The 20018-nt window shown below is 37.5% G+C and overlaps 2 protein-coding genes across 12 annotated transcripts in view; both read right to left on the minus strand.

Moving 5' to 3' along the window:
- LOC113123457 (bromodomain adjacent to zinc finger domain protein 2B-like) overlaps positions 1-8116 on the minus strand; it is a 50283-nt gene extending 42167 nt beyond the window's left edge. For 7 of the 11 annotated variants that reach the window (XM_026295561.1, XM_026295560.1, XM_026295559.1 and 4 more), the window contains exons 1-2: positions 7305-7420; positions 2479-2521 (exon numbers count right to left, since the gene is read on the minus strand). In XM_026295561.1, coding sequence (XP_026151346.1) covers positions 2479-2521; positions 7305-7358 — 97 coding nt within the window. In that variant the 5' untranslated portion in view covers positions 7359-7420. Of the gene's footprint in view, positions 1-2478; positions 2522-7304; positions 7421-7984 lie in introns of those variants that run through there. The other 4 variants (XM_026295555.1, XM_026295556.1, XM_026295557.1 and 1 more) reach the window with 3 other exon arrangements.
- Positions 8117-13683: 5567 nt separating this feature from the next.
- Positions 13684-18022, minus strand: cd302 (CD302 molecule). Its single transcript, XM_026296221.2, has 6 exons — positions 17851-18022; positions 15301-15426; positions 15101-15211; positions 14428-14610; positions 14215-14235; positions 13684-14125 (listed from the first exon to the last, which is right to left on the minus strand). Exons 1-6 carry the CDS (start codon positions 17924-17926, stop codon positions 13923-13925), a joined length of 720 nt encoding a protein of 239 aa, XP_026152006.1. The 5' UTR covers positions 17927-18022; the 3' UTR covers positions 13684-13922.
- Between the last annotated feature and the right edge of the window lie 1996 nt (positions 18023-20018).

Raw genomic sequence — 20018 nt, forward strand, 5'->3', positions numbered from 1 at the left:
ATACCTTAAGATTCATAAGTTTCTCCTATTTTCCAGAAGCCAAGTTGCTTGTCATAAATTCTATATTTCTGTTAAGTTATACAGTAACATATATTTGATTTTTGCACAGCTTTTTCATGCAAGTCAGGCAAGGTTTCCTGCACAGAGTTTCATGTTCTAATGGGAGCTTTATGTGCTTTTTGTTTTATAGGTGCAGAACCAAAAACCGTGTGCCACCTCCAGTCATAAACTGAGAACTGGTCATCTGACCTGACAATTTCTTGTTCCTTCATAATAGGCAACATGATGCAACCAGTGGTTCTAGATTAGCAACATACAGAAACACACTGCTGCATTTTTTAAAAGCTAAATATGGCTCTACATTCATTAACCTTCCAGGAACACTCAGTATCAATACATACATACAACTAATACATCTCATACTTGCATCATTCCTAACTAACTAGCCTTTGATTTACCACTGAGAGAGCTTTTCATCACTATACTTTATAGACTGTTTTTAGCCAGAAAAAGTAGAAGGAAGAGCAGGCTTTGATATCTGCTTCTATGTCATCACTGCTCATAGCAGCAATCTGTTTGCACTTCCAACAAAGTCATAAAATAAAGCTTACTACACAGTTAACTAAGAAAAATATTTAAAAATGAAGGAAAAAAATATTAAATGTCATCCTCTTTTGTTACACATATAAACTACAGAATAATGATTCATGGTAAACACACAGGTCACCAGGTAATAAACCTTCTCTCTCTCCCACTAGAGACTTAAAAATCAATTGCCCTACTCAAAATTATGGATAACACTCCAGACCAGCCCAGGTTTATAGGAAATACTAAAACTACAAATTGTTCAAATCCATAAAAGATTAAAACTCTCTTAGATTATTAATTTAACATCTCATAATTCAATGTGTTATTGAAATTACAATTTAAGTAGAGCCATACAATCTTTGTATACAATTTATCTCTACTGTGTTAAAGTGGTAAAGAAACGTCATCACCAGTAGCAGTACAACACTGCTTTAAGATAAGACAAAACTTTACAATTAAATTTATACATTTCTGCCAATTTCACCAAAAACTGAAACATTATCTATCTTAAAGTGAGGCAGTTGTATTGGATTGCTTTTAATTACATGTGTACCTATTAAAGTACTCAGTGGGTGTAGACAATATGAGTAAGCATGGTTTTGTGTACGAATGTGAGAAAAGAATAAAATGTGTTTTACCATTTTAAAAACTACTGGCCCCTGTGGGTAAACTGAAGGTTACTGATAACTGTTATGATAAATCCTTGAGGGCCTTTACTGCAGTCGACGCACACATGAAAGACAGCGTGCTCAGCTTCAGAGATGATGGGTTTCTTGTGGCCATGCTTATTTTACCATTGCCAAGAGCACTGCAAATGACCTTTCACATTCCAGGGTCAGTCACATAAAGAATATGAGATTTTTACTTTACATCAAGAGGTGGCATTATGCATGACATGACAATGCTTCTTAAAAGTTAACTAAGCAATTCCACTCAGTTTTAGGATATGGCAAAATGTGGAGAAAAGTACAAAAAGAGTGAGTGAGGAAGACAAGAGAAAAAGCTTAAGGTTTATCCAAAGTAAATATGAGCACACAGTATTCCATAAACATTAGTACTTATCATTGCACTATAGCAATTCAGCAATATTCATTTAATTTTGAGTTTGCCAGCTTTTAAACTGTGTTGTCTCAATCTGACATCCAGGTGCAACTGTCCTCCAAATTTACTATTTGCAAAAACTTACATGATAAATATCAATTCACAACTACAGTAGTCTACAAGGGAGCATGTGCAACAGAGAAGACGCAAAATTAACACTGCTTACAAGACTGCAAACTAACTATTTCCTAATATGGCAACAAGTAATAGTGGAAAACCACATAACACAGTGAGTACAACACAGGCTGATGGGAAATGAATTTGCAATAGCTTTTGCCTTTGTTTTGGATAAGAATTTAAATTTTTAATAGCAGCCAAGAAACGTCTGTATAAAGCCACTATATGTGGAGTAGCCCAAATTAAATTTTAAAACAAAGCCAAACAACCCCACCAATTACCCCTGTTTGGCTTACAGTAATTTATCTTAAAATACCCCACAGTCAAAAAAGTTTTCTTTTCTCTCCCAAGAGATTTAAATATATTCTGAAGCCTTAACACACTAATTCTAAGAAAGACAGGAATTAATTAGATACACACAAAATGAGGGCAAATAGTAAAGCAGCACAAACTAATATCATAAAAGGACGACTGTGTTAAACCTTAACTTAATTGGAAAATTCTAATCCTATACCTAAGTAATACTTTAAAATGCAATATACCGCTTAGTCCGGCATTACTATTCATGAGTTACTTTTACCAATTTAACAAAGCAAACTGGTTTTTCCTCTACAAAAGCAGAAGCATTTGAAAGAAACAGACAATAGGTAGTTGATGTAACCAAACACTTACTGTATGAGACTATCCTCAGTTTTGTGACATCACTATTCTGCACCTGAAACATGAGACAACTCCAGTCAGATTTACTGCTTGATTTCATTGATTTACTCACTCAGCACTGTTCCTATCTGAAAGCTCCATGAATGAAATAAAAATGGTAATTTGGAACCGAGGAGTTATCCATTCTAAACATCAGCAGAAAATCCTGCTCCTGCCACAGGAGACAACACAGGGAAGTGGGACATAACAAAAACATATGGAGAAATTGCTTTATGGTTAACGAGAGCACACATGTAGATATAAAGAGAACATTTTGATTTCTCAGAAATCCAATGGCATTAAGAAATTGTACAAAACAAATGTCTGATGAAAAAAACAGTCCTAGTAAACTTTAAATTTTACCAATTGTGTTGATATTCTGTTAGTTAAAAAAGTAATTGTATTCTAATATTCATTAAAAGCTTAGGAAGTTTAGGAAGTGCAAACCTAGATTAAAAATAAAATTGCTGCAAAGCATCTAATAGTACATCATGTGTATTCTTCCAATCAGAGGCTTATTCACATAGAAATGAAGGAAATTTACAGGCACTCCATAATACTCTATTGGTATGGTACATTTTTAAGATTGAGGTCAGATTAACAAATCACAATACATGTTTAGGTGTTTGTCAGAAATAACAGCAAAATTTCCAGGCCAAACCTTCCATTTCCCTCATCTCATTTGGATTTTAAACTATACAGTAAATTTCTGATTTGACAAGAAGACTGGAATGCTGCTTGAATAAGGTGCAGGTGGCTTTTAATGCATGTGAGCATCTGTGCAGATAAGTGGATAGATATTGGCTGCAAACAGCTGGTCTAAATGTCTTGCTCACAGCACCTACAATATATAACCTGCAAGCTGTTTTGAAGCATCTCACAGGGGCCTCAACATAAATTAAACAGCTTGTCGGGAAAGCCTGACAAGCACATCTTTTTGGTTATAATTTAAAGAGATATTTAATTTGGACATCATTAGTTAAGACATTACTGACTGCGAGTCTGTCACATATCTGCAAAATGCTGTGTATTATCTATATACGGGTTAACTTACATTTCCATTTGTGCCACTGAATACTAGTGTGTGAGAGATTATTACCCTCTATGCTTGAATTTTTTATTCAATATCACAAGTATAAAGGTCACCATCCAGTCTCTAATAATGGGCTGTTTACCGCATGTCTTTGAACTACTGCAAGGATGAGCTATCTCAGGTTACTCAGCTGTCCACCTGTCTGGATCCAATCCATCATTTAGAGAACAGATAATGACACTGACCTCTCACAGAAAGCTATTTACTAACTGAAGCGTAATAACAGCTAACCTTGGTACCAATAGTAGGTTATTTCTTTAGAGTGTACTTGGCAGGTCTTGAGTAACACGATTTAAGCGTTTCAGCTTGCTAGTGAGGTCAGGGTAAACAGTTTGTTTGCAATGACAGGGCTTGCAGCATCATTATTTACTTTGCTGATCTCACCATCTTAGCTCCAACAAACCAACACTGTCTCATACTTTCCAGTAATATAAAGCTTTTGGCATCAGCAGCATTAATTTCAATAGCAACACTGAGTGCCAACACAGAATTGACATTTAGATGAAGTATTGGTTGATCTAGCGGATGGGTGCACCCATGTAAACCCACCCACTTATGTGTACAATTACACTTGTACATACAAAGGGACAGTGAACATGTGTTGATATAATGTAGGTCCGAGAGAAACATTCTTTCATATACGCTAAAGAAATCACAAAATGAGCAACAGTTTGCCTTATTACATTTTGTACTTATAGAAATGTTTATAACATCAGAAAATACAGCTTAAAATTTTAAGTCTGAATCAGTAAACCAATGAGATGAAAGATGTCAGAGATAAGTAGCTTAACCAACTAAATGTGCCTAAATTATGTTACTTAGTAGCTTATCTATAAATATAGTTTCGATATAGAGATTAAATACAGACTTCTGAGAAAATATAAAAGTTTTGCTTGCAATTGTATGATGACAAGTTTGACATCTGCACTTTCATAATAAGATGGTGCAGCTCATTTTGAATGTAGGAATCAGAGCTGGAATACTCTGAAAAACAAGATGCATCTGCACTGACTGCACTGCATCTCATGACGATAAAGAATTTAGTTAATTAAGGTTCACTAAGCCTTAGATTTTGCCCTTTGCTGATTCAAATATTTTTAAGAATTAATTTATTTTTTCTTATCAGGGCAGACAATGTTGAGTAAATAAATAAATAAATATTAAAAAAAGCGGCTGCAGCAGCAGCACTCCTAGCACAGCTAAAGTGGGAAGTGTTTGTGGCAGCAGTGACCAGATTTTAAATGTGCGAGGATCAATAAAAACGGGACTGCTGAGGCAGAGTCTTTGTGTGAGAATGGAACGGTTTACAACATCAACTGGATTAAAGGTCTACTATATGCAACTACCTGGCCCAGAATAATGAATCTGTAGTCAATTCATCCTTGCTCTGCTGGCCTAAAATCCCTTCAGTAACGGACACAAAAACTAAACAGCCAAACAGACTATACCACTGCCATTTTAAACATCAGTCCCATTAACACAGCAGGGAGACTTCAATCTCAGAAGCATCATTGGTTCAAATAAAGAACACGACAAGCATCTCCAGGCAGGGAGAAAATAGACCAGGAAGATGAGTGAAAAAGAGTAATCTCCCTGACATATTCCTAATAATCCACCTCCCTAGTGCTGCTCCCCCCAAGCTCACCCAATCATGAAGTGTCAACACTGACCTACAAAAAGGGACTCCCGTCAAGCCTTACATGTTTAAAAACATCAATCACAGCAGACAAAGAAGGTGCATTGAATTATACAGCATTAACCTTCAGGGCTTGCATATAAAGACTATAGATTTATTTATGCTTGTGTGTTAAGAGCCTCTGCACTGTTCCTTACAGCAATCTGGCTGCCAAATTGATGAACCTGCTCAGCCCTCAGCAGGAGTCCAGCACTTTGATTAATGAGTGCAAACTTGTGGAAAGGGTAAGAATAGGAAAGACAGGGTGAAAATGGGTAAAAACACAATTATTAGCAGACCAGAATATTTTTCTGTTGGCCCTTTTCAAAGGCCAAAGGGAAAAGGGGCTCTTTTGGCCAAACCAACATAAAAGCAGACCTTCTCATACTCTGTAAGAACCCAACAAAAGCATCAAAAGTTTAAAAATAATATGTGAACTCCACATTATCAAATGTACACTATACACAATTCATCTAAATCACAAATGTGGTACGCCACAGCTTTCAGCCTGGCAGGTCCATAAAGTTATAAATACTTTGGAACAAACAGAATATAAGGACTTAGCTGGAAATATGCTAACAATTAAAAAAAACTGTCTACATGATTTAACAACCATGAGCTACATTTGCTTTTGGAGCCTAAAAAAAAAAAAAAACAACAACAACAAAACCCTGCAAATATTTTTACCATTTAAATGCCATGTTACACACTATTTTCATTTCTCAGTGTTAAAAGTGCATATTAAGAACCTAGTTCACAAAACTCTGCAGTGGTTTCCAAGGACAAATGTTCTGAATAAATATGATGCAAATTTAGTGACCTTCTACCTGTGTTTTGATTCATTGGCTGCAACTAGATGCATGCATAACACATCAAGGTTGTGATCTGATTTATCTCGCTGCCTTGGCTACTGAAGCCATTTTAAATGATGAACTTCACCAGGAATAAAGTTTACTGCCACTTCACTTAAAATGTGTGTGCAAAGGGCACAGGCTAGTTCATTACTAATACTATAACAAAAGGTGCCTGACAAAACAAACTAAAAAGACACAAGTTAAACTAATAAGATCACAAGTTCTATCATTCAGTCTGGATAAGATAATGCCCAATTTAGACAACCCACAGGCCTTTTCCACGAAAGACATTTTGACATGTTGCAGTAGGAAAAAAAAATACGAGCGTAAGTAATAAAGCTGACGATGGCAGAATTTGTTGGAGCTGCTTAATATCCTGTTGGTTTACTGTGGAGGCTTACTGGGTCACGCCTGTGCTTTACTAGCCAAGTTTACTGCAATGAAAAAGTCTTAGTACACTAATTTATTTCAGCTGCTAGAGGTTGTAACATTCTGCAGAACAGCCCTTGATATTACACTTGTAGATGTACTAAAACATTTTTTGTTTGTTGTGCTTTTGTGTGCCAGAATAAAAACCATGTAGTGTTCTAGAAAGAAATGAGGGCAATGTTTGAACGCCCTGATTTCTGCACTAAAAGTTGGTCCTGCTTTGAGCTTGTGACCCCCATTTTAAGTCAGTCACTACAATGTTTAAAGACAGATATAATACACATCATCATCATCAGGCATCACAGAAAGAAGAAAGTGGTCATTTTGGTTTTATAGCACTCAATCAGATCTGACAGCTCACCAGCATTTTAATCAAGTTTCCCAAAATTAAAATACTACTTTCATTTTCAAATCAGCAGAAATCAATGCTGAATGCTAAAGCCTTTTCTCCTGCAAAGTTTCAGAACTTTGCTACAGACAGAGGCTGTGTGAAAACAGACAGTACTAATTTAAATAGCCCAAGATGGCGAGTGCCTTGTTGTTAATATGAAAGCAGAAAAATGGAGGGTATTGTCATAATCTCAAAGGGTAAATTTCAGCCCAGACCGCAGCTGCAGCATCAGCTCCGCTTTCCTTCAAGAGGAAGCTTCAAAAAGAGAAGACAGAGGGGGGAGAGGAGGACAGCCCGGGCTTTAACACTGGCAACAATTCAGTGATTAGAAAGCTTAAAAGGTTTAAGAAAGCCCACCTGTGTTGTATCCAGTTGTTGGATCATTTCACGACACGCTGTCACACGAAGCATTAAACCACAGCAGGCGTTATCACACGCAGACAGACACTACTTTTTACATGAGACGCTCAAACAAGAAGCGGGCTGTGAGCTTAAAACCCGAATATTTTTCCACAAGCTCATTTAACATCATGTTTGCACCGTCCGTCCATTAACGTGTCTGGACAAACGGGGTATCCGCAGACTGGACCGGCTGGCAACAAGAAGGACTAAGACCCATGCTGCAAGGTACCGACACCGCCTGCCTGCGGGTCTGTGCCAAGTACCGGTGTCGCGTTAGTTGCTCAACTCAGCGCTCTGCTTGTGACCGAGTGTCAATTTAAACACGACCGGATTTATTTTAACGGACCAATTGTTTGATTAGCAACTTCCCAAAAACAACGTGTCGACTTTGACGTTAACTTTGTTGAACTCACAGGGCGGATAACTAACGCTTCACCGCGGCAAGTGGAGGAAAACGATGCTACGTTAGTTACCGGATTAGCGAAAGAGCGTTAGCCCGTCCGTTAGCACCGGCAAACGACGTGCGGCAAACAACACGGCGCTGAGCGGACGTTGGTGAGTTAACAGCTATACCTAGTTAGCTGTCGGCTAAAGGTGCCAACTCTCAGAGGGAAAACACTGGCTATTCAACTCACCTTATCGTCGGAAATATGTGTATTCCTCTAAAAGGCGAAATGCGGGGGGAAACTGCATTAATGTCCTTCACCAGCTGTGCGCGGTCTGAGGGCTGTTTGTTGGCAGTGTGACTGAACGTGTTGGGCTCTAATCGCAGATTGAAGACGAAGACTGTGTCCGTTTCACTCCGAGCAACTCAACAGAAGTGACGTCAGCTCAAAGCTCCTACAATGCAAACTTTAGTTCTCACACCTGCAGACAGCGAAGTGCACAGGGAGACAGTCCACATGAGGGGCCAGCTGGTGTTAAATGATGGTACAAACACTGTCCAAGTTGTATTGATTAATGATTTATGATTGCAACAACTTCATTCTGTTATACTAATTAAATGTATTCTGTACTGAGTGGATGAACTCAGTCATAAACCAGTGCATAAGTTTCAGCTGCTTTCAGTCCTGTCTCCAACTATAGCAACATTCATATGCAACAGTTTTGCAAGGGTTGGCCTATAACCCTTTAAACTGATTTAAAAAATATTAACTTATGCAAGTCACCCATGGAGCGGTGTTGATTCCTGTATTCAAAACAAGGGTATTGTATACACTATTAGCCCAATAATCAAAAGAGGCAAGCATAATAGGTGTTGCTGTCAGCATAAAGGTGCATATAGTATAATATCTGAACATAAAACCAAATGACAAAATGTCTAATGTGCTTTCTGCAGAATAGGCATAACAGTTAAGTTCAATCCTATTGTCCTGCTCAATCTGATTTGCAGCATAGCAAACACATCAGACTCTTCCAACAGCAAACACAATAAAAGATCATAACTAAGAAAACATAACACACAAATACATATGAACAAAAAAGTCATAGCATTTTGTAAATATAAATATAAATAAGAAAAAGTTAATTAAACATCCACCTTAGTGTGGGCTGCTAAGGTGATACAGACACTGCCATCAAGACATTCATATTAAATAAGTGAGTTATTGAAGGCACCATTTACCCAGAACTAACATCTGTCTTTTTTCTGACCATTAAGCAAACATACAATCAGCTAAAGGTAACCACAGCGTTTTATCGTTAAAGTCAACAAATGTTTAAAACACGTTGTATGAAATTGTATCACTGATGTAAACCAACAGAGTGCTGTAGCTCATAAATGATATATAGGCTTTGCAAAGAATTATTATGGATTATTAGGACTGTTTTTCTGGGAAGCTATTTTAAGAGCATTTGTGTGTTTTATTCAGGATAAATACAAAGAGACGAAGAGTCACGTAAATACAGCAGACTGCTTCAGACAAAATAGCTTTTAAATATATGATAGAGTTTTTTCCCACATAGAAATGAAAAGCTGTGTTTCAATATTCAGAGGATGGTGTGGATTTCAATTGAAGGTACTGCACCTTTTGCCAAATGTACATTATACATGAAGCTGAGCTAATTGGATATAGTAATTAAGGTGCAAAGGGCATTTCTGAATAAAAGATGTAGAGAAAAAAAAAATTCTGCATTTGTAATTTTAAATGGATTTATTTTCTTATTCACCATCCCTTGTGCTCATTGATTTTCTCCCCCCTCTAATTCTGTGTCATTGTAGATGCTGCAGTCACAGGAGCTACTGACTGGACAGAGGGAAGCACATGCCTGGCTGGATGAACACACAGTGAGGGAGGAAAAAGTGATTTGATAAATCTGTCAGCCACACCACAGGACACCCAGGTTTTTAATTGTATTGGGCATTCTTCATTGGCGAGAATGAGCAATGGAAGAGATTAAAGAAATGTAATCTTTAAAAGCCTTTTCTGCCTGCAGTTTTTCACATTGTACAGTCAAAATGTCAGCCCACCTTGGTCATTTGTAACATAATAAGTTGCAGTCGATGTGTGCAGTGGAAGCAGCATGCTGGGGGAAGGGCAAACAGGCTGTCCCCTTTAAAGGGATTTTAAAGAGTCTTGATTAGAAAGTATAATGAGATACCAAAGACACAGCAAAGATGATCTGTTTAGAGACTGATGGAAAACAAATTAAGATGGTGTTTGTGTTTTTAATTATTATTTTTCTATCAATCATCAGAACGCTCAAGATACCCTCAAGGCACAGGAGTTGGACTCACTGTCATTGATTTTTTTTTTTTCCCTGATATTTTTAAATAATACAAATTTTAATCATGTCAGCACACAGTGCTCTGATCCCTTTAATACCAAAGCCTCCCAGCAGTGCACATGCATTTGATTTTGAAAATGGCACAGTGTCTCAGATAAGAACTGGGTACATTCATTGCTTAATTTGCAGCTGTGCACATGTTTATATGCAGAAAAACAGCACAACAATTTGAGCTGACCAATCCCCCACCAATTTATTATTGCTATTCATTAATAGGGTGCAGTTAATTAATAATGTAATGCATTGATTTTATCAAATGCTTTTTGCATAAAATACCTATCTATACAATAACATAAAGAGAGTACATTAGAGAGCCCTTATTAAATATCGTATACTATACTATATCTAGATGTCAGTAAGAGAACAGTAATTTAATAGTGGCCTTTGTTTTCCTGTTAATTGTAGCATGTTCTGGGATAGCAAATGGGTCAGAAACATGAGACTTCTAGGACATGAGAAACAGATGCTCTATATGTCTGTGTACAGACACCTTTCCCAGGAAAAACAGGAACATAGCCTAAATAAAGAATGAGGAAAACAGGATGAGCAAGAACAGAATCAACGTATCTAGTAAAATAGTAAGAAAAGGTTAGATGGGACTGTGGTAAAACCAGTAAGGCAGAAAAGGGCCCTGACTTGTCAGGTCTCTTTTCCCTGTATTTCTACGTATTTGTAAGTTTAAGATGTTACCAAGCCTATAAAGAGGACAAGGACGTCTTTTTTGGTACGTTCGGTACTATAATTTATTGACGCATGACTCGGTCATTCACAGGCTTGAGGAACGTATGTCTTGTGATCCAGCGCTCATCTTCATTCCATCTGTCACCCTACTGCATGTCATATCTTATTCATGCATAGCAATGTCCATTTTAATTAGTCATTCTGGGTCAGTGTCGACCTCTTCCTGCTCCAAGCAGTGGTGTGGCAGATGTGTGAATGAAATTCATTCTGTATTATTTGTGCAAAATTAGGCCTTTGCAGCCTTTGTGATGAGACAATAGCCCCTCTGTGATAATAAAAGGCATAAATCCCAGTTAAACAGAAAAGACAGTTTTAAGGATATAACAAGATAAATCACTTAAGTTGCAATGTTTGTGTGAAACACCAATGGATATGCTTCAAAAGGTTAATCACAGATCATATTCAACCCCATTATTTCCAAAAAATCTAATTAGGGTTTTCAGTTCAGTTACATTAATTATGATAATTATCATAATTGCCTATGCAGAAAAACAAATTGAAGAAAAGTATCATTTTGCATATCAGTACATGTTTTTTCCTACTTGTCCTTAGCATTACATCAAATTACAAATCTGTAGTCCCAGCAGACATCATACAGAATGATATTCAGATTGAATTGTCATTTTGTTTTCACGCCATCATTTACTATTGCATTATATTTGAATCAATGACAAAAATCTGAGATGAAGGCAGTGATTCAGAGGTCTGGTATCACATAAGTGTGTGTACACTGTGTAAAACTGCGACATTTGCAGTTACATTTCAAGTTTTCTAAAGTTTTCTTAAGAGATCAATTTAAAGGTGTTTTCAGAACATTCAGCTCGTCCATCTCTAATAAATTTCACTTAGTTGCATATAATTGAATGTGAATTATTCTTGGTGCTGGGGAAACTGATAAACTTAAGTTTATATTGTTTGCATTTTTTTTATATACAAATGATTAACAAAATCAAGAGCATAGACATTGTTGCTGTCTAGTCATTATTATATTAATGACCATAAAACAGTTGTGTATCTTCAGCTATACTTTTCTTTGTATTTGTGTTTGAAACTGTTAACTGTGTTTCCTGAACACTTTATCTTAGCTTCTTTAACCAGAGAATATAACATTTTACAAGTGGTATAATTATTGTCCAGTGATGGTATCAAATCGATTATCCGAGTCAAAAAACAAACAAAACAACTAAACTCTTGCATGTAGACCCTTGATTAGAATGTGATTCACTGTCCCACCTGGTGGCCACATCTAGAATTGTTGTAAATTTGTGGTTAGTGCTACCATTAAATATCAACTGTAGATATTAAAAACATCTAGAGAAAGAACACAACAAAAAGATCCATTAGCAGGCAAAATATAAAGACAGATTCTCAGCTCCCATTTGGAAACCTAAAATTAAATGTGGTTGAATGGGAAGAAAAAAAGACTTCCTGCTCACTTTTCCAGGTTTTGTTTCATCTCAACAAAGCCACTGGACATTTTTTTATGGAGCGACACGTCAGATGATAATGACTTAGATACACATTCAAAACTAATTAGACTCTATCCTCAATTTTGGTGTCCTAATTTATCTTTTCTCCTCAATTATGTATTGGCATATATACTTAGCATGAATGTTCTATATAAATCACACAGACTGAAACATAGGCAGTCCATTTTTTTAAATTTCTGACATTCCAGGATAACCCAAAGCTGATAGGTGACATGTTAGTGGATGAATACTACAAAAAATACTTCTGGTTACTGCCTAAAATAGGTTTCTGACATAGATCATTGTAATAAAAGCAAAAGCATACCCATTGTATAGTAACACAGACTTTATTATGAAAAACACACATTCTTGCAAATTACTGTCCAATACTGCACAAACGTATTCATACCGTTAAAAATTGTTAAATAATATTACAGGGGTATTCCACTGTTTTGCAATATGACCATTAGACAGCCAAACTGATTGTCTGTAATATCACAGGATTGAGTTATACCAACACCGTTCTCTTAAAAAAATGAAAAGCAATACTTACGCTAAGATTGTATTTTATAGGGCAGCAAAGAAAGGACATTTAACAAATTATTGCATCATTAGACAATTTAAACAATACCAAAAATGACAGATGAACTGTGTCCCTGCCTGTATTTTTAGTTTCTCTTGTCATACTACAGGGATGCAATACATAAAAATAAACCAAAAAAACAAAATTACTACTAAAACAATCCACGTGACAGACTGAAAGATATATAAAGTGGTAGCTCTGGTTTAGGGCACTTTTGCATTTCAAGAGAATAGAAAAAAAATCTGATATATAGACTGTGCAAATCCTCCTCATTAACTATATTTATAGTTAGAGAAAACATGCAATTGCCAAACTCTAGACAGGCTCTTGCTCAGAAAATGTCCCAGTGATAGATTGTGATTCAGAAGTCATGTTTCTGGGAATACCACTCAACAATTTTACACATAAAGGTCAGGCTCCTCATCAGGCATGGTGACTATTTAGTCTTTGAGAATGGTTGTACATTGCATTATACTGTTGTTTTCTATTTCAGTAAGTTGACAATTATCTGCATCTTGTTATGGAAATGCAATGCTCTTATGTTATTTTGTCTCTCATTTATTTCGAAAGGTCCTTTCCATGTGAAAAAAAAAGAAATAATGGTCTCAAATTCAAGCAATAAGTAATGCCTGACAACAACCTGATGTATCCAGTGGACAGGTGATACATGCAACAGGTTATAGCTGCTGATGAAAATCCACAGGTATCAGAAAATTACAGAGGATTCTTTGTTAGTGTAGATGACAAAAAAAAAAAAATCAGGAAGTAGTGAGATGTTTATATGCCACAGTGAAGAGGTTAGTATCAGAATAAGGTGTCCGTTTTCTCAGAAGGGCACTACACTGTTCTGATTTGTGACACTGACATGAAACTCAGACCCAAAAAAACTGCTTCAGTAATTGTTTTAAGAATCGACTTCTCTTTGCATGAACACACACACAACAAAGAGGGTCTGGTGCTCCCCAGTATGGAAGAGGAAAAAATAAAAGTTCTTTATGGCACACTGTCAGTCTCCTCAGCTTCCACCAGGCAGGACTGGTCTGTCTCCAGGACTCGGAATGGAGGGTGGTACTCAAACGCTGTGAAGAGAGTGGAGCCAAGATTGTGTCTCTGATGCAGGAACCAAATAACTGCTGAGACTCCCATGATAGCCACCACGCTGAGAATGACCAGGGCCGACAGCAGTGCACTGGGTTCTGCAGACACAAGTTACAATTTAAGAAGGGTCACTGTAGGTAAAGAAATAAAGCAAAAAAAAAAACAAAAACTCAAAAGGTCAACTTACTCTGCTTGGCTTCCTCTGCCTCTGAAGAAAAAAACAAAACAAAACAACATACATTGAGAGAAGCAGAAGACACTCCTAATCTAGCTAAATTAGTTTGACATTACAGTAGCTACAATTCTCACTACATACTCACAATGTATTCATCTGAGCTGGGAGAGAAAGTCAGAAAATATAATTTGACTTTATGTTGCATGAATAAGATTTAAATCTTACTCTGATTTGTCTCACAGACGACTCCATTTTCCACGTCGTCCACACAGCTGACATTTTCCCACTTCCCCGTGTTGCTGTGCAGAGCCACACACGTTTCCAAAGGCATAAGGTCTGATTGATCTGAGCTGTCCTCCCAGTTAGTGAATTTCACAGGGTCCTCATTGACCCACCTCATGTCTTCACCTGACAAGATACACCAATCAGCATTCCGGTATGACGAGCTTAATAACGCTGACAGGCAATGTTAACAGTATCTGCACTGAACTATGTTACAACACATGAAAGGTGTGATGTGCATCTTTTCCTTCCTCAGGATTTAAACTAATTGTAATATGATTAAATTTGTTAATTTAGCTTCCCCAACTGTGCCTCCCATGTTTGCTTAAAAAAGATTTTGTCCTTTGTTTCCTTGCCAAGATTGAAAGAGAAGGATGAGTCAGTTTTATCACACAAGCTTTAAAAACTAGATGGCATATATTCTAAAAGTTGCATCTTTCAACTAGATGGAAACAAGAGCAAAAGCAGAATAAAAATTAGACAATTTTAAAATGTGTTATATCCAAGTGAAATTAATAATAATAAGTTTTCCAGTTTGTGCCTAATAATAAACAGATTGAATCTAATAGATGTTAGTCAGCATGTTTCTGTAGTTCTCTGATCACATGATACTTACTGTTCGTGTCATAATACATTCCCAGCCACATGTTGACTTTGTCTTTCCATACTTGTTTGCCATAATTAATGACAAATTCATTCTCGTCAGCGCTCTGGATGGTCAGAAGCTCTAGAAAACATATGGCAACGTACAGTTTGATGTCAAAATCACACACATGATGGAGAATAAAGCATCTTGTGTTTTGAAATGGAACTTACCAAAGCCTTTGCAGAGGGTTTTTGCTCTCTCAAAAGTATAGCTTTTAATTTTATCTTCATCTCCATGGACAAAGTGGTAACATCTGTTGTTAAAAGGCACCCAGGTGCGTTTGTCTGCAGGGCAGTCTGAGGAAAGTCATAAGACAAAATATGGTAATAGAAAAATTTGACACCTGACCTTTGTGGCCATGTTTATTTACATAGGATGGTTTAGAAGCTACAGGGAGAAAATAAAAAAAAAAAAAAAAAAACTTTACTAAATATGACTAAATGAACTACCATACCAAAAATCACCAATTTAAGATTCCTCAACAATCCTGTGTATTGTACAATTGGATGTCAGCACCATTCTTCAACACCCCAACAGATTTTACATCCGTAGAGTTGAAACCACCCTTGTGACCATTCTTCCTTTTTCTTGGTAGTTTGTCTATCTGAGAATTCCTCTTTTGATTTTCAAGTCTTTTCACCCTGTAGCTTTTCCTCTGCCTCACCTGTTGTTTGGCATCAGATTTTCCTTGGGAAACTTTTCTTTAAAGTTCTGTTTCTTTGTCTTGAAGTTGCCTTAAAAACTCTTATAACTGTCAAACTTCTCTTACAACAGGAAATGATATTATTTGTTAGTTTACAGTGCGTTCAGAAAGATCAGATCAGAGTTCAGTGGTAAACTGAATTGATTGGACATTCTGTAGTTCAGAAAGGCACATACCTCTGTATATAAGCTCCAGTAATTCAAGACAAGAACCAAGCCATGTAGTCTAAGGAAGAACACTAGATATCTGTGATGAAATTGAGTATGAAACTGTTTCTAAAGCTTTGAGCACAGTGGCCTGAATAATTATGAAACAGAAATAGACCATGTTTGGAAGCAGCAGGATCTTCCTGGAATTAATTTTTGGCCAAACTGAGTAGCTGAGCAAGAAGGGCCTAGGTGACTAAGAACCAAGCGGTCACCTCATCAGAACTTGGAAAATCTACTTTATGCACTTTGTGCAATTTTGAAGATGCCCTTAATGCGAATTATTGTTATGGCATCTGTTTGTGCTTGCTTTGTATTTTTCAGTCACATCAGTCTGTTCTCTGTCAGGGACAAACACTGGCTCTGGCAGCTTCTGTATCCATCCTGATAATGCTATATAAAACTCGCTATGCCCTTTATTCCTCTGTCACTCTCCTGCAGACTATTTTAGCACTCTGTTGTGACAATGGCCTCTTTCCAAAGACAATAAAACACATAAAAGACATTTAAGTCTTAAAATTGTTTGAGATTCTCAACAGAATATTGAGTATTCCTAAACATTTACATAAAACTGGCATGACAGAAGCCACTTTGAATAAAAGGCATATGATGCCTGTTTGGAGTTTGCCAAATGGCATTCAAAGGACTCAGACAGCATGAAATCACTGGGCAAATCTTCAGGCATTATGTCCAGCCAGCACCACTTACTGCTCATCACCTGGCTAACACCACCCCTTTGATGAAGCAGGGTGGTGGCAGCATTGTGCTGTGGGGCTGCTTCTCAGCTGCAGGGACAGAGACACTGGTCATTACTGAACAGAATGAATGCAGCCAAATACAGAGAGGTTTTTGAAAACCTGGTCCAGAGAGTAGAGACCTGAGACTGGAGTGACAGTTCACCTTTCAGCATCACAGCATCCTAAAGCACACAGCCAGGACAACTCTGGACTGGCTTCGGCACAAGCCTCCATATGTCCTGGAGTGGCTCAACCTAACCCCAGACTCAAACCCAACAGAACATCTGTGAAGAGACCTGAAGATGGCAGTTCACATGCACTTCACATCCAGTCTGATGAAGAGTGGGAGGATCTGCATAAATCCAGGTGTGCAAAGCCTGTGGAGACTTATTGGTGCCAGCAGGGCTTGTCCAAAGGAGGCGATTGAACATAAGAGTCTGAACACTTTTGTAAATGGCATGTTTCAGTTGGTTTGCCATTAAGCGTAATGTGATGGGGAAAATACCAATTTGACTTGTGGGCAGTAAGTCAACAACTAAAGTGTTACATAAACAGAAGGAGTGCGGATATAGTTTGTAAAGCAACTTTGTCTAACAATGTTTAAGGCGACACTAAAACTAAAACTAAACCGACTTGATACCCGTTTACATATCAACCTTACCAGCTACTTCTCATAAATCTGCTCTATTTAATACGATTTTGTTTTTATCCTTTTCAAACTAGTCACAGCTTTTTTTACAAAAAACAAACAAAAACAACACGCAAACACACAACTTGTAGCTTAACCTAGTTAGAAACAAGGCGTGTGCTAATGCTAGCCACTGTAAAAGTCAGCTCTCCCACTCTGTCGACATTCAGGAAAGTTGCTTTGGTAAACAGTGATAAATGTTCATGCCTACGTGTAGCAAAACGCTGCACTAGGCAAATATAAGTGCAAAGATCAGCGCGGAGGTTACACACGACACAGGCCTGCGTTACGTTATGCAACGTAAACCTCAACTGCAAAAACACACGCACACACACACACACACACATCACTGTGATTGAGCTTAAAGACTCGTTTTCAGTTCCTACCTCCAGTCAAAACCAGCTGTAGGTGCAGAAACAACATGAAGAAACAGCATCGGTGATTTGTCTTCAGCGACTCCATGACGGCCGGAACTAAAAGTCACGCAGCTCCAAACTAGTTTGACTGCTCGACTCTGATCAGTGTCTGCAGCAGCATCGTGAGTGAAATCCCACCCACACAAACAGTCAGCACATGACCAGTCCGCACACACGCACACACACGCACACACACACACACGCACACACGCACACACACACACACCACTGTCCCCTGGTGAGAAATGGCCTTAATTACCAATAAAAACAAGAGCATTTCAACATGAATATCTGCATGGGAGAAGAAAAGCTTCCTTGGTAATTCATTTGTTTTGTTAGTATTATGGAGACAAACTACAGCCCCCGAGGAAACGACTTTTACAGAAACTCTGCACAGGAACCTCTAGATGGCGCTGTGTGCACAGTATTCATCGGACTACATGCAGTTTCTGTATGTGACGTGTTTATACAATGAGGCGTCTGAACGCAGAATGACCAACCTCTCACACTCTCACACAAGTGATTTCTGTAAGCCGACATAGTAGTCATTTTAGACATTTTTCTGACGCTGTAATTACTTAAGATTATGCTAAAATATTAGGTTATAATCGCCTACCTTTATTTTGAAATGTAAGTGTCATATCCGGTTTCAAAGTGGTAAAAAAGATTTCACTTTAAAATAAACAAAACAAAAGAAAAAAAGAACATGCAAAACAAACGTCTTTTTGTTTTAATTTAATGTACTAAAGTCAAAAATCCTTATTGAAAAGGGTATTTTAATAAAAAAAAAACGAGTTGATTTTCTAATTTATACTTTAAAATACACAGAACGAATAAGAAAACCGTATTTTTACTTTGATTTACGCGTATACGTAATTGACTAAATGACGAACTTTGGCATGTTTCATTTTTAATTTCTGCCTTTTCTGTAAAATAAAATTGATCAATACGGACGTGGTGTTGGATTTTCACAGTAAAAGCCCGAAACTTTACGCAATTTTATAAACTTAATGATTAATCGTTCCTTGCATCCCTAAAGATACTGCATACACACACTGTATTTTATTATTTTGTTGTGTAAAGAGTAATACTTTTAGTGCTACAAAGACAACAGGGGCAGCTAGAATAACCACGGTCAACAGGGTTTTAGTTCTTTATACTTCAGATGTGTCCATAGGATGCCTCCCATCTGAGCAGGTGAAAGAGTGGAAGCTGCGAGGCTTGGGGGCTGTTCAGGAGAACGAGGGGGTTTCAACTTCACTGCTTTTAGGCGCAGGTGGCACAAACACAGACAGCTGGAGCATGAGTTTTGCTCCTCGTCTGGAGCTGGTGGCTTCCAGTAGGGTGTCACAACACCCTGCATGATACCGTAGGCATCCATCTGCCATGGCAAGGCCTGCTCACAGACACCCCCATCCACCCACCCTACTCCATACCTCCTGATACCCATAGCTCACCCTGTCCAGGCCATGCATGTTGTCAGCAATACCACATGACATTGTTAATATAATTCTTACCAGGTCTTCACCCTCTGGGAGGAAAGCACACCATTCATAAACACTGGCAGGTCATCTCAACAAAGCTTCAGTAGAGCTGATAGTTGCACCTTGAAATATATTGGAATAATACACTTTAGATACATCAAGATCAGTTATCCTGATCAGTATAGCTGTGGTTCAGTCTGTGTGCAAAATGTTTGTAGTCACAGATAATGTTTCTTATTATTCAGTGTTGGTATAGTATTCAATGTGTAGGGGATTGTCACTGTCACAGTAATGGAGTCAGGCATCCAGGACAAAGCTGATTATTGTCAACTGCTGCTCTGATTGGGGCGCTAAACACACGTCGCTTCTTCTTCGACTTTTGCATTTTTTAACCTTACTCAATAGATTTCTGTTCAAGTGTCTTTATTCCACTTTGTGTATTAAAATAACTATAAAGATAACATAGTGTTATAAGAAACAACCCTGACTGCAATGGCAAAGATCAAAATCCACGCTAAAGTATGTCAACTTACTTCTTAGGGCATATGTTTCTGTGTTTGGAAATCTTCATATACTGAGCAAAACATTATATTCAAGCTGTCTTACAAAAGGTAATTTATTAACACATGCATATTTCCCAAATTCTGATAAGGC

Source organism: Mastacembelus armatus, chromosome 21 (genome assembly GCF_900324485.2).
Source record: "Mastacembelus armatus chromosome 21, fMasArm1.2, whole genome shotgun sequence".
NCBI lineage: Eukaryota > Metazoa > Chordata > Actinopteri > Synbranchiformes > Mastacembelidae > Mastacembelus > Mastacembelus armatus.